This window comes from Sceloporus occidentalis, unplaced genomic scaffold (genome assembly GCF_023333645.1).
Source record: "Sceloporus occidentalis isolate IW3139 unplaced genomic scaffold, rSceOcc1.0.p SCAF_21, whole genome shotgun sequence".
Lineage (NCBI taxonomy): Eukaryota > Metazoa > Chordata > Lepidosauria > Squamata > Phrynosomatidae > Sceloporus > Sceloporus occidentalis.
The window spans coordinates 8877300-8891591 of NW_028317001.1; the positions used below are offsets into that span (position 1 = coordinate 8877300).

At 45.6% G+C, this 14292-nt stretch overlaps 1 protein-coding gene across 1 annotated transcript in view; it reads right to left on the reverse strand.

Annotated features, from left to right (window-relative positions):
• Positions 1-14292, reverse strand: part of LOC149301551 (uncharacterized) — a 133162-nt gene that overhangs the window by 47846 nt on the left and 71024 nt on the right. The window contains exon 5 of the mRNA XM_089484008.1: positions 2576-3268. Coding sequence (XP_089340134.1) covers positions 2576-3268 — 693 coding nt within the window. The remainder of the gene's footprint in view (positions 1-2575; positions 3269-14292) is intronic.

Below are 14292 nucleotides of genomic sequence, written 5' to 3' on the forward strand. Positions count from 1 at the left end.
GTTGGGAATTGGGGCACTGCTTTTCAGTGGTTCTGGTCCTACTTCTCGGGCAGATTCCAGATGCTGTCACTTCAGCTCAAGTTAAGCATCCCTCAAGGCGCGATTTTGTCCCCAATGCTATTCAACATTTTACATGAAGCTGTTAGGTGAGGTCATTCGGAGACATGGGGCGGGGAGCAGGAAGACCTTGAAACAGTAGCACATGCGCTGGTCACCTCTCGGCTAGACTTCTGTAACGCACTCTACATGGGGCTACCCTTGTGCCAAGTTTGGAAACTTCAGTTGGTACAGAATATGGCAGACAGGTTGGTTACTGCCACTTCTAGAACTGCCCACATTACACCGGTTCTTAAATCTCTCCACTGGCTGCCCATCAGTTTCCAGGCAAGATACAAGGTGTTGGTTTGATCTGGATGGACCTACCGGATGAGATCCGTCCTATTAACACCTTGGAAGCCTTTAAGAAGGATATTAAGACGGATCTCTTTCCAGACTAAATTAGATCTATTGACTTTCCTCTCCCTACCCCTGACCCTTACCCTTGCCATCATTACTGTTATGAAAATTGTTATCTATCGTTCCTGCCCTCCCCCCTCCCCTTCAGAAAATGACCCATTTCTTGCACAAAAAAACCTTTTTTACTATATTGTGTTTGAAATGTTTAATAGCTTTTAAGGGGTTGATTAATGTTTTTATAATTGGGAGGAGTTTTGGAGGTCTGGGGTTTTTAATAGTATTTCTTAAATTGTATATTATTTTATTACTGTAATCTGCTTTGATTCTTTTGAGAAAAGGCAGAATATAAATAAATAAATTATTATTATTATTATTATTATTATTATTATTATTATTACATCCCTTCAAGGGGGTCCAAGGCCATTTCAGTAGGCTCCCAGAACCAGGAGGGGGGGGGGGACAATCTTACTGGGGCTGTGGTTCTCTCTGTTGGTCCTCCTCTGCAAGGTTGCTGTGAAGGAAAGGATAAGTATTTGAGGGGGGTGCCCAATCCGGATCCTGTGGGTCTCTAAGCCTAGTTCCCAGGTTGACAGGGGATTGCCAGAGTTTTGAGGTCCCTCCATTTCCCTCCGCTTGGCTTTGGACTAGATTTTGGCTCTTCTCTCCCCCCCAGAGCCCCCTCCCCCAGGACACCAGAGAAAACTCCCCCCCCCCCCCCGAAAAATGTTGCTTCCAATGCTATTGAACCCTATTCTGTGTGATGCTTTCTATTTGGCACAATACTCTTCTCCAAATGAGGCATCAGAAGGGAGGGTCTCTCCTCTGGCCCACTTTCCAGGAGGGAGGGAGCTCCTCAAAGCCCCTTTTACCTTTGGATCCCCCTCCCATCCATGGCCATGCCTCTCTCCAAGGGTCCCCCCCTGCCCTCTCTTATCATAATAACCCCCCAAATACATGAGCCCTAAGGAATCCCCTGAGGAGGGGACAGGGAAGGAAAAAGGGACAGGAGGACCCCTGCCTTTCTTTGGTGGGGGGAGCAGAGGAGCTTCCTTCCTTCTTATAACCCCCTCAAGGTCCCCCCAGAAGGCTCTCCAGCCATTCATCTGAATGAACAAGGGCTCTCCTCCCATCCCTCCCTCCTCAGAACAGACTATGAGGGCAGCAATGTATTCAGGGGCTGAGACTGTGCATGCGCATATGGCCCCAAAGGCCCCTCCTCAGTATGCGCAGGGATTGCCAGGGCCTAGCTGCTGCTGCTTATCCCACTATCGGCCTTTGCGGGAAAGGAAGGTATGCGCCAGGGGTTCAGCGGCCTCCCCTTCCTTCCCTCCTTTCTTCCTTTGAGGAAACCGCAATAGAGCCCAAGGTGCAGAGCTGGACTCAGGAGGGAAAGGCAGGAAAGGAAGGCTCTAGTTTAGAAATAAAGCTCTCTCTGTGTATCCTGTATGTTTGTGTGTTTGTGTGTTTGCCTCTGGTGAACTTATGGCTGGGAATGGAGCTAAGGGCTGAGGAGAGAAGAAAGGGTCAGTTTTGGGTAAATTCAGAACTTCTGTGCATCAAATTGTCCAGTGTGTTGAAACAGCAAAGAACTTTATTGAGAACACATATAAATCCAGTGTTTAAGCCAGAACTGCCCACTCCAATCCAAACAATACATTAAAACCCCAAAATTAAAACATCACCCTCTTCCAAACCTAGCCCCACCTCCAATTCCCACAGTCTATGCCCCACAGCTAACAAGGACCCTTTGCCATTCCCACAAATTATCCCTTTCTGTTAATACCTGCCCCCAACTTTCTTAAACCAACATCCCACGCATTGCAAAAGCTATCATTCCCATAACTATTCTGGACAGCTGCAACAAATCCCAGCCCCCCATTTATCTAACATATACCATGACCCACAATCCCCAGCCGAATTTACAACCCAAAGCCATTATCTATACTATTAGCAATTAAAACCTAATCTTAACAAAATATAACTTTAAAACATAAACAAACATATGGACAAACATTACAAACAAAACCACAACAGCCTTTTCTTAGCACTGCTGGACTGAAAATATATTGTTTGCATTCCTTACTGGCAAAAAGAGTGTTAGTTCATTTCTGGGATTCATATGGCTTCTCTCCAGTGTGGCCTCTCTGATGTTTCACTAAGTGAGACTTCTGAGGAAAACATTTCCCACAATGCTGGCATTTGAATGGCTTCTCTCCTGTGTGGACTCTCTGATGTTTCACTAAGTGAGACTTCTGAGGAAAACATTTCCCACAATGCTGGCATTTGAATGGCTTCTCTCCTGTGTGGACTCTCTGATGTTTCACTAAGTGAGACTTCTGAGGAAAACATTTCCCACAATGCTGGCATTTGAATGGCTTCTCTCCTGTGTGGACTCTCTGATGTGTCACTAGGTCTGACTTTGAAGATAAACACTTCTCACAACGCTGGCATTTGTATGGCTTCTCTCCTGTGTGGATTCTCTGGTGTATCAGTAGGATTGACTGCCGAGAAAAACAGTTCCCACAATGCTGGCATTTGTATGGCTTCTCTCCTGTGTGGACTCTCTGATGTCTCACTAGGTGTGACTTTGAAGAGAACCCTTTCCCACAATGCTGGCATTTGTATGGCTTCTCTCCTGTGTGGACTCTCTGATGTCTCACTAGGTGTGACTTCCAAGAAAAACATTTCCCACAATGCTGGCATTTGTATGGCTTCTGTCCGGTGTGGACCTTCCGATGCATGACAAGGTTTGAGTTGTAAGCAAAATGTTTCCCACAATGCTGGCATTTATGTGACTTCTTTCTTCTGTGGACTCTTTCATGACTGACAAATTCTTCTGTAAACAAGGACAATGACAGACAATACTGAATCTCAGTGTTAAGAGAGGAATGCATTACCCCAAGATTTAGCCCCACGTTCACCCCTCCCTATTTGAGATTAAATTAATAAAGTTGGTGTGAGTGACCCGAGCATGACCCTATTCTGGATGCCCCCAAATCCATATAATGTTTGTATCCTTTCTCATCGGAGCTACCAAAGAGATTGAAGGGGAACTGCCATGAGGAAATCAGTAGAAACAGATAGTCAGGCTCTTCAAAAATATTCCATTAAATATATGTAAAACTATTTTAATTGCAAAGTGGCATCATTTCCTGTGAGACTGCCATAGAGTGTTGAGTCAGAGCACATGGCATGATGCAAGCTAACTGCAGCGGATGCTTCATGCTGTGTGGCACCAGGAGAGGACTCTGGAGTGTGCTTCTGGGCCTGGTATAGTTGGGATGAATCCCGAGGTCACTGTTGCCTCAATCTCTCCTTTGGGCTAAGTATGAAATTCCCCTAAAAGCATAGCACTTGTGGGTGTCCTCCCCAGACTCCAGCATTTCGAGTGACAAAGGGCCTCTGGAATCAACCCAAGCTCAGGTTGGAAAAGAAACATGGAAGAAAAAGGAGTTTTTGTGTTACCCTTTCCTTTTTTCATAGACATTGCTCATAATTGCTAAATGGAACCCTTAATGTTTGAAACCAAGGGCCTGATTTCAAGTTCAGTTCTTAAGTTCAGTGCTCTACATGGGGCTACCTTTGTACCAAGTTCGGAAGCCTCCATTAGTTCAAAATGTGGCAGCCAGATTGACCACCGGAACATCTAGGTCAGACCATATAAAACCAGTATCTCTATATTGGCTGCTAATTAGCTTCCTGGTGCAATACAAAGTGTTGGTTATTACTTTTAAAGCCCTACATGGCTTGGGCCTGAGCTACTTGAGGGAAGGCCTCTCCCTACACCATCCGCCCCACACTCTCAGAACATCTGGGAACAATCAATTAGATTACCCAAAGGTCAGGCTAAGAACAACTTCCCACAGAGCGTACACAGCCATGGCCCCCAAGTTATGGAACAACATGCCAGAGGAGATGTGTCTTAAGACCACCTTGAATGCTTTCAAGAAAGCACTTAAGATGGATCCCTTCCGGCAGACTTACCCACCCGACCTCTTGTAAAGAACTTAAGGGAAAATCCCACTTCTGATTGCAATTGTGCATTTTAAACAATGTTTTTATTAGTCCCGAATTGAGTTTAAGCGACTTGTTTTACTTTGTGTAAATTGGATGCTATCGTTTTGTGGGTTTTTTGGGGTGTAATACCACCTCGATCCATTGGGAAATATTATTATTATTATTAAAATCTGTCAGGTTGGTGGCTGCCTCCCAATCCCCAAAGCAACTCTCCTGGCCATTCCAAGAGGTCCCTTGTTGTCCACATAGAGCTAGGCGATGCTAGGTTTGCTCCTGCCTTCCCCTCCTGGCTCCCAGAGGCCTAGAATCATAGAATCATAGAATTGGAAGAGACCACAAGGCCATCCAGTCCAACCCCATTCTGCTATGCAGGAATCAAAGCATCCCCGACAGATGGCCATCCAGCCTCTGTTTAAAGGAAGGAGACTCCACCAAAATCTCCGAGGAAGTATGTTCCACTGTCAAACAACCCTTACTGTTAGGAAGTTCCTCCTAATGTTTATGTGGAATCTCTTTTACTACAGTTTGCATCCATTGTTCCATGTTCTAATCTCTGGAGCAGCAGAAAACAAGCTGGTTCCCTCCTCAATATGACATCCCTTCAAATATTTAAACAGGTCTATCATATCACATCTTAACTGTCTCTTTTCCAGGCTAAACATCCCCAGCTCCCTAAGGCGTTCCTCATAGGGCATGTTTTCCAGATCCTTCACCATTTTAGTTGTCCTCTTTGGACACGCTCCAGTTTCTCCACATCCTTTTTGAATTGTGGTGCTCAGTATTCCAGGTGGGGCCTGACCAAAGCAGAATAGAGTAGCACTATTACTTCCCTTGATCAAGACACTATACTTCTATTGATGCAGCCTAAAATCGCATTGGCCTTGTTAGCTGCTGCATCGCACTTTTAACTCATGTTCAACATACTTGGACATCTCTAAGACAGAGGTGGGCTACTGTTGGGGATTGGGGGCGTCACATTGGTCCCCAGGGGATCTCAGGGGCAACCAAACATTGTATTGCCTTAAAATAGGAATAATGTTTTGCCCCTCAGTATCCCATTGCATCCCTTTGGGGAAGTGGAGGCCATTTTGACACTGTTAGGCCCTCTCTGAGCCATTGCAGGGCCAAGGGAGGTCTTTTCCCCAAGAAGCCTCTACAGAGCCTCAAAAGGTTGGAAGAGGGCCAAAAAAGGTAGGAAAGATACTCAGATATGTGCTGAATACCATTTGGGTGAGAAATGCATTAATCCCCATGCTGTCTTCCCACAAAATCCTAGAATTGGTGTGATATCTCGGGGCAGAACTAAGTTTCACAATTAAAAAATCCTTTGCTTGCACCAAAAGGTTTATTGAAAAACTCAGGCAGAAGCATCCATTAATAGGTCTAAGCATTCTCTGAAGCGTCTAAACCTTTTCCGTCCGTTATTACCTACCTTCACACTCCTCCCTTTTCCTCCCCCTTCAGCACCTAAACACCCTGGCTGCCAAGGTGCCTCTTGCCTTCTTCTTTAACCATTCATATATGCCTCTCACCCCTGGGGCATGTCTGCCACCCAAAGCTCACAAACCAGTCAGTCAAGAGCCTCCACAACTGCTTCCTTTCCCCAAGCCGTTCTAAGCCCCACTATTCTTACCAACTACTTAAAACTACTAGCATTTAACCTACTAACAATTACCCCCTAAACCCCAATACCATTCTGGATGAACCACAGAAGCTGGTTCTGACAATTGGCAGTTTACAGTGGGGTATTTTGAACCCTTATAAAGTGTAGAGCAATAGTGCCTCACTAAACTACAAATTCAAATATTCTACAGGATGTTGCTATCACAATTAAACTAGGTTTGAAAGGGATGTAGGACTTCTAGTAGACCGCAAGTTTAACATGGGCTAACAGTGTGATGTAGCAGCTAAAAAGGCCAATGTGATTCTAGACTGCATCAACACGAGTTTAGTTTCGAGATCAAGGGAAGTAACAGTGCAACTCTTTTATGCTTTGGTCAGGCCTCACTTGGAATAATCTTGTGTCCAGTTCTGGGCCCCTCAATTCAAAAAGGATGTTGACAAGTTGGAACATGCCCAGAGGAGGGCAACCAAAGTGGTGAAGGATCTGGAAACCATCAAGCCCTATGAGTAGCGACATAGAGAGCTAGGAATGTTTATCCTGGAGAAAAGAAAGTTAAGAGTGGATATGATATCCATGTTTAAATATTGAAAAGGGCCATATTGAGGATTGAGCAAGCTTCCTTTCTGCTGATACAGAGAAAAGGAGACACCACAATGGATGCAAGTCACAGAGAAAGAGGTTCCACCTAAACATTAGGAGGAACTTTGGGACAGTAAGAGCTCTTCGACAGTGGCATATACTCCCTTAGAGTTTGGTGGAGTCCTCTTCTTTGGAGGTCTTTAAACAGAGGCTGGATGATGCTTGGAGTGTGTATTCCTGCATGGCATAAGTGGGTTGAACTGGATGGCCCTTGTGGTCTATTCAAACTCTATGATTCTATAATGCTAGGGGATTCCGGTTCCTTACCCACAGAGGCCACATTTTCATAATTCTCCATCATTATATAATTGTACATAAGTCTCTGCTTCCTCGACAACAGTTTCCATTCGTCCTCAGTGAAATATATCGCCACATCCGCAAAGGTCACCTGTAACAGAAAATAGCCCTCATCCACAGAGTGACTAAACAAAAGGGGAGGAAAGCACATGGTGCGTCCAAATATTATTTGATCACTTTAGAATTCAGTCCAAGAAATAAACTTTAAATTCTGTCTTCAAGAAAAAAAGCTACTGCCTTTGAGATCCAGTTGGTCTCGAATCTTTTCAATATACAATATATTACACAATATAATTTAGGCCATGGCTGGGATATTGAGGATGGATTTGGATAGTGACTATCCCAACACATACAGTACATTTAGCTACCAAAGAATTATGTTGCATTTAGACATTTCTTGCCACATTTCGGAGGCAAGCATCATTTTTAATACAGTTCTGGGGAGCACTCTGGGCTTGAAGGCCACTGGGCCCACCCTATATTTAGATCCAGAGATGTTCTCCCATAGCCCCCAATATTTCACAGATTGCAAAAGCAAGACACATGTGGACAAGCAACCCAGAAGACAGTGAAGATGGCCAAAGTTGTTTATGAGGAAGATCATACAAGCTAGGAAGGGCACACGAGTTTCCTTTTGCTTCAGCCTCCTGCGAAGGGCCATATCCTGTCTCCTTCTTTCCTCTCCTCTCCCCACTTTTGAGTTGAAGGGCTGCAAACTCAATTGCACTCATGAACTGAAGAGAGCTGAGAACGGGGAAATTGGTAAGAGGAGAGGGCAACCGGGACATTTTTAAAAGCCCCTGAAGTAGTGGGTTGACAAAGGATTAAGCAGGACTTTCTCTGACAAACTGGGACAGTATCTTATTTGCTTCCTTTCATAAATTGGCCAGACGTGAGACAAATGAAGCTAATTGGATAGTGACTCACCGAAAAGCTGTTGTACCTCGGCAGCCTCTTTCTGCTGGAGCCCAACTTCCTCCGCTTGGCCTCTGTGTTGGCCATCAGGAGGGCAGGGGGTCCTGGTGGCCCTGCACTTGGTCACTTCCAGCAAGAGAGGCCCGAAAGCCGCGTACAAGGAAGCCGAGATGAAGTTCCTGAGAAAGGGGACCAGGATTAGGATTGGCTTGGTAAGAAACCCTGCAGCACTAAAAGAGACAGAGAACAGCATCCTGCTGGTGACACACACAGATGACATATGCCTCTTTTGGGCCAATGCAGAGGTGGGCATTTGCTTCCTCCCTCTGCACCAAACAAAGCTCCCCAGACCTAGCATAGATTCACTGCAGCTCCCCTACACAACAGATACTACATGCCTTCTTAGAGTGGTGGGGGATTAGGGGATGAGGAATTGGAGAAGGCCCTGGTTATGTCCCCGTAGCTAGATGTGAAATGAGTGCATCATTTGCTGAAACTTCCTGACCTCCCCAATGGCCCTCAGAGGAAGATGTCTTCATTTTGCTTCTGGCTACATAAACAAAGCTGGATGCTTCTCCAATACCTCGCACCCAGCACTCTCACCAGGCATGGAATGGCCATGCGGGATAGTTTCCACAACTCTATGGCAGGACCTGTGTCAGTGTATGGCCAGTTGTAGTCTTATTCCACCTGGAGCAACACTGGATTATAGAGGTTTCTGTTGGGTCAGGATTTCTGGCTGGTGGCCTCTCATTTTCCCATTGGCCAAACCAGTTGCCCTCCATCCCCCAGGGAGGCCCCCGGTCAAGCAAATGAGGAAAGGAGCATTCTCTTCGGTGGTTGCCCCCCTTCCATGGGATCCAGCCCTCCTCCCAGGATCGAGGAGCACCAGAGCATTGAGCTGATGGCAAGAAAGAACCCAATTGCCATGGCCGTCTTCTGCATGCAGAGAAGTCATTATTCTGAGAGTGCCTCTGCCCATGTGACCATAAGTGACTGGTGAGTCAATCTATAGGTAAATCCAACTGATTCAGTGATTCTCTTCTGATCAGGACTAAGAATAGGATAGGATACAGGCTAGGATTTAGGAATGCATGTGGCTAGAACAAGAAATTTCCAAGCAAAGATGGACAGGTAACAGTGTGGAAAATAGGCACTCTCCACGTAGAATCATAGAATTGTAGAGCTGGAGGAGACTACAAAGACCACCCAGTCCAACCCCTTGCCATGCAGGAAATCTCAATCAAAGCATCCCTGACAGATGGCCCCCTCCCCATTTAGACACTGGTGAAAATAATTATTTCATTTTTGCAAATGAGACTATTTCTCTGAGCTTAACTGCTGTGTTTGTCTATGTCAGTCATAGTAGGAGCAAGAAGTGTGCACCTCCTCCCTCTGCTTGCTAAAGCCACATAGAAGTTGAGGCATGTACGTTTGTGTGCATTGTTTCAGAATGGACCTATTGTCAAAATCACATTCATCTAAACTTCTCCTTGCGTATTTTTTAAAAGCATGCACACTGCTGAATGTGTTGCACTTGATACATGAAAAGTCTATAAATGTACAGGTTTATGCATGAAGATTACTCCCTGGATTATGCTCATTTTTGGGAAGTGAAGATGTAAGTAAATTCATTATATAAACCAAGTGAAACAAATACCTCACAAAACTCTAGAAAACACCACATACACACACAGTCCCCAAACAAAGGACTCACTGGCGCATTGTGTGTCTGGGGTCTGGAAATCTCACTTCCACCTTCTGGGAAGACAGTGCTGCAAGAGACTGATTTGGGGCTTGATGCCTGCAAAGCATGGACTCACTCTCTCAGCTGCTGCCCTTCCACACAAACCTGGGCTGAAACATTTAAACAAAGGTCATCTTTCAGCTCCAGGAATAAAAGCCTACCTTCAGTACAAAGACACTGACTTCTTCAGCCCCAGAAAGGCCTCTCCTTCAGTCCTTTATGGCCGGAGCTTCCCTGGGTCAGAGGCCGTCTCCTCAGCCGTAGAGAAGGGTTGCTCTGAGTGCGAAGGAGGAGGAGGTCCAAGGGCTGAGGGAGGGAAGGCAATGGGGAAAGGTCAGTGCCAATGGCCATGGAGGGCAGAAGGTGACAATGCCTAGGAAACTCCTCTGAGTCCCAGCCATTCTAGGAATGAGTGGCAGGAGTGAGTCCAGGGGGCTGAGGGCGTCTCCTTTCCCAAAGGGGGAGGCAAGGACGGAAGGACCCTCCCCAGCTAGGGCCCAAAGGGAGGGTCTCTTTCCCAACTCTCTCTCCCAGCCCTCAAATCCCAGCCTCCCCACAGGCCCTGAGTCCCTGCCTCTTCTTCCTCAGAGCCCCCCACAGGCCCCTTCCTTCCTTCCTTCCCCCCAAAATGGAGGGGCAGAGGCACAAAGGAAGACACTTCTTTCCTTTTGGCCCAAGGAGCCTGGCCTCCTTCTGACTCTGGAGCCTCAGGAGAGAAAGAGAGGCCTCTGTTCAACTGAGGCCTCAGAGAAGGTTCCGGAACATTATTCCCCACAGTCACAAGCAGCAGAAAATGGCCTCCGGAGCACAAAATGGCCAGGGATGGTGGAAGGGACTGGGATTCCAAGCAATCAGTTCTAGGGATAGTGGGAGGGACTGGGATTCTAGAACACAAAATGGCCACCAGAACACAAAATGGCCACTGGGATACAAAATGGCTGCCCCTTCCTCATCGCTTGGCAGTTGGCAGTCTGAGGCCTTCAGGGAATCCAAATTGGTGGATGAAAGGGCCCCAAAGTTGGAAGGGATCCCAAATAGGATTTCCAAACCTTAACAACACCTAGACATTTTCCTGATGCTATTGAAAGTGAAACTGATCCCCTCCTTAATTACAATCAATAGTGAAGGATGTTAACACTAATATTTAGAGTGCCCATCGTCCGCAACCCAGCTCAGGTCTTGACCGCTCAGGGAGGCCAGTCCAGCTGCAGGTGGCCCTCCGTCCGTCCGTCTGTCCTCCTTTCCTTCTGCATTCCTCCTCTTTTCCCCAGCATCAGCCCCTTTCCCAAGAAGACTGCATCTGCACTATAGAAATAAAGCACTTTGACACCACTTTAACCGCTCAGTGCTATGGAATCCTGGGATTTTATGTTTGGACACTTAGCCTTCTCTGCCAGAGAGCTCTCATGCCACAACAAACTACAAATCCCAGGATTCTATAGGATGGAGCCAGGAGAGTTAAAGTGGTTTCTAACCAGATGATTTCTGTAGTGCAGATAGAGCCCAAGTCAGTTGTAAAAGGATAGAAGCAACCAAGTGAAATTTTTATTCTGTTAAAAATGGTTTTACTTTTTTAAAATATAAGCAGTTTGTTTTTCTGTCTAATCCTTATTCTTCTAGTTGTTGTTTCTTTGTATGTTGGTTTGTTTCATTCTTGGTAATATGAGTTATTCTGGTCGGTCTCCTTCCTTCTTGCCTGAAAGTCTATTAATAAGAAAACTGGGGAGTCTTTTTAAACTTTCCAGAGGAGCCACTTTTGGCCTTGTTTGGGGGACTAACCTCCTCTTAGAAGCCAAAGCCCTATGTTTCTGAGTAATAATATTAAGTCTTGTATTAAAACTATGCTCCCCATTTCTCATCCCTTTTAAAACCCATATTCCCCAGAAGAAGCAGAGCTTTGTAATAAGAAAACCCTCTCAGAAAAGAGACACAAAAGACACACAAAGAGACACACTTCCTTCCTTTTGGCCCAAGGAGCCTGGCCTCCTTCTCTCTCTGGAGCCTCAGGAAAGAAAGAGAAGCCTCTGTTCAACTGAGGCCTCAGAGAAGGTTCTGGAACATTGTTCCCCACAGTCACAAGCAGCACAAAATGGCCACCAGAACACAAAATGGCTGGTAGAATACAAAATGGCTGCCAGAACACAAAATGGCCACCAGAACACAAAATGGCTGTAGAAGACAAAATGGCTACCAGAACACAAAATTGCTGCCGGAACACAAAATGTTTGCTGTACCACAAAATGGCTGCCAGAACACAAAATGGTCACTGGAACACAAAATGGCCGCTGGGACAAAAAATGGCTACTTCTGTCTGAGCGCTTGGCAGTTGTCAGTTGGAAGCCTTCAGGGAGAGAGAGACCGAGGGAAGAGTGGAAGGAGGTCCTGGAGGGAGGGGGCCTTGGGAGATGGGGAGCCTTCCTGAGATATTTGGGGTTTGCTTCCTAACAAAGGGGTTTCTGGCCTCATAAAGGATTTGGGGCAAACTGGATCTGAAAGGCATTAGTAGCCTTTTCTCTTGCCAGTGGGATTTACAGTGTATTTCCTGGACTTGATCTCCCAGCATCCACATGGCCAGAGAGAGGAGGGGTCCTGCCTTGCAGTAAGGCCCCTCCAATCCTTCTGAACCAAGGACTACAACTCCCACATCTTCTTTCTTTCTTTCTTTCTTTCTTTCTTTCTTTCTTTCTTTCTTTCTCCCTAGCTACCTTGTGTTAGTGGTGTTACTGGACTTGTTGTCCTTGTGTGCCTCCAAGTTGTTCCTGACCTATGCCAACCCTAAGGGAAGCTCTACGCAGGCTTTTATTGGCAAGATTTGTCCAGAAGTGGTTTTGTAAGTGCCTCTCTCTGAGGCTGAGAGAGTGTAACTTGCCTAAGGTCATTCAGTGGGTTTCCGTGGCTAAGAAGGCATTCGAACCCTGGGCTCCAGGGTCATAGTCCAATACTCCAGCCACTAAACCATGTTGGCTCTTTCTTGAGGCTTTGTCGTTTTTTGTGGAGTGGCTCTAAGTCATTGTCGACTTCTGGGGAGCCTCTCCTGGGGTTTTCTTGGCAAGAGCTGTTCAGAGGAGGTTTGCCATTGCCTTCCCTGAGGCTGAGAGAGTGTGACTTCTTGCCCAATGGACCCAGCTGGTTTCATGGAGGAGTGGGCACTGGACTCTGGCCTCCAGAGTTCTAACCCAACACATAAACCACTGCACCACACTGTCTCCCATTCCCATGTACAACCTGAGAAATAATTGCAGGTTTTTTTCTTCATGTGTATCTTCAAGTCACTTCTAATTTATGGCAACCCTAAGGCAACCTTATCATGAGGTTTCTTTGGGAGGTTTCTTCAGAGAGGGGTTGCCATTGCCATTCTCTGAGGCTGAGAAAGTGTGACTTCCCAAGGGCCGCCTAAGTCCAAAACACACTGCAGCAATAATCCAATCTGAGATTGCTTTAACTGCCCTAGCTGAGCTCAGTGCTAAGGAATTCTGGGAAATTTAGTTTTCTGAGACATTGAGCCTTTTCTGTCAGAGAGCTCTGGTGCCACAATAAACTCCACTTCCCAGGATTCCCTAGCACTGGGCCAGGGAAGTTAAAGCGCTCTCAGACTGGACTATTGCTGCCGTGTGTTTTGGACCTTACTTGGCCGCAAACTGTCCATAGCCTGCAATGCATCTCCTAATTCTGTTGGCAGTCCCTCCCTCCCAACACTTTCTCATTTCCCCCCAAAACCAGCACAAAGCTGGCAGATGGAAAGAGGTTTTAAAGCAGCATTTAAATCTGCCATATTTGTTTTTAAAAGACTAAATGTCCCAAATGCTATTATCAGTTTTGTAGCTATTATTACAGAAAGACGTAGAGTGCAAACTCCTCAAGTACCTTTATTTTCTGGAGTGAGATGGGCTTTTCCAACTGACTCACTGTGATAATCTCCGGTGGTCCAAGCAGCCAAACTGCAGCCCTGTAATAATAATAATAATAATAATAATAATAATAATAATAATAATAATTTTATACCCCTCTCTTCAGCCAAAAGGCTATCAGAGTGTCTTACAAACTGTTAATTAGACATTTAGACATTATGGCTCTTAGCCCAGCAAACCCTTAACTTCCTTAAATCACGCTGCCATCATCCAGCGAATTATAAAAGGACTTCCCTTAACCTACACTGGGACCAGTAAAGGAACCTTATTTCTCCTTCTTTACGGATCTTCCCAAGCATCAACTGAGCCAAAAGACGTGTAAAAGGAGCGTCGAGTAGAAGATACTCCAAGGAGATATTTACTATAAATAACAAAATATAACTAAAATGTAAGTCATACAAGATATTAAGAATCTTGCAGGTTACAATATTTGTAAGTATATAATATACAATTCACACAAGCTATTAAAATAATAAATAGACCTAAACATCCAATTCTGAGACTAACTTCCAAGATCCGCTCTTTAACTCTCTCTCTCTCGATCTCCAACCGACACAATTCCCCCAACTGTCTCTTGGTCTCTCAGGCCTTATATCTCCTTCTCACGGAAGCTTCCAGAAGAACCTTTATCTTGCTCTCTGATTGGTCAAGAGAGCCTTCCGTAGCAGTGATGTCATTCTGCATTTGCA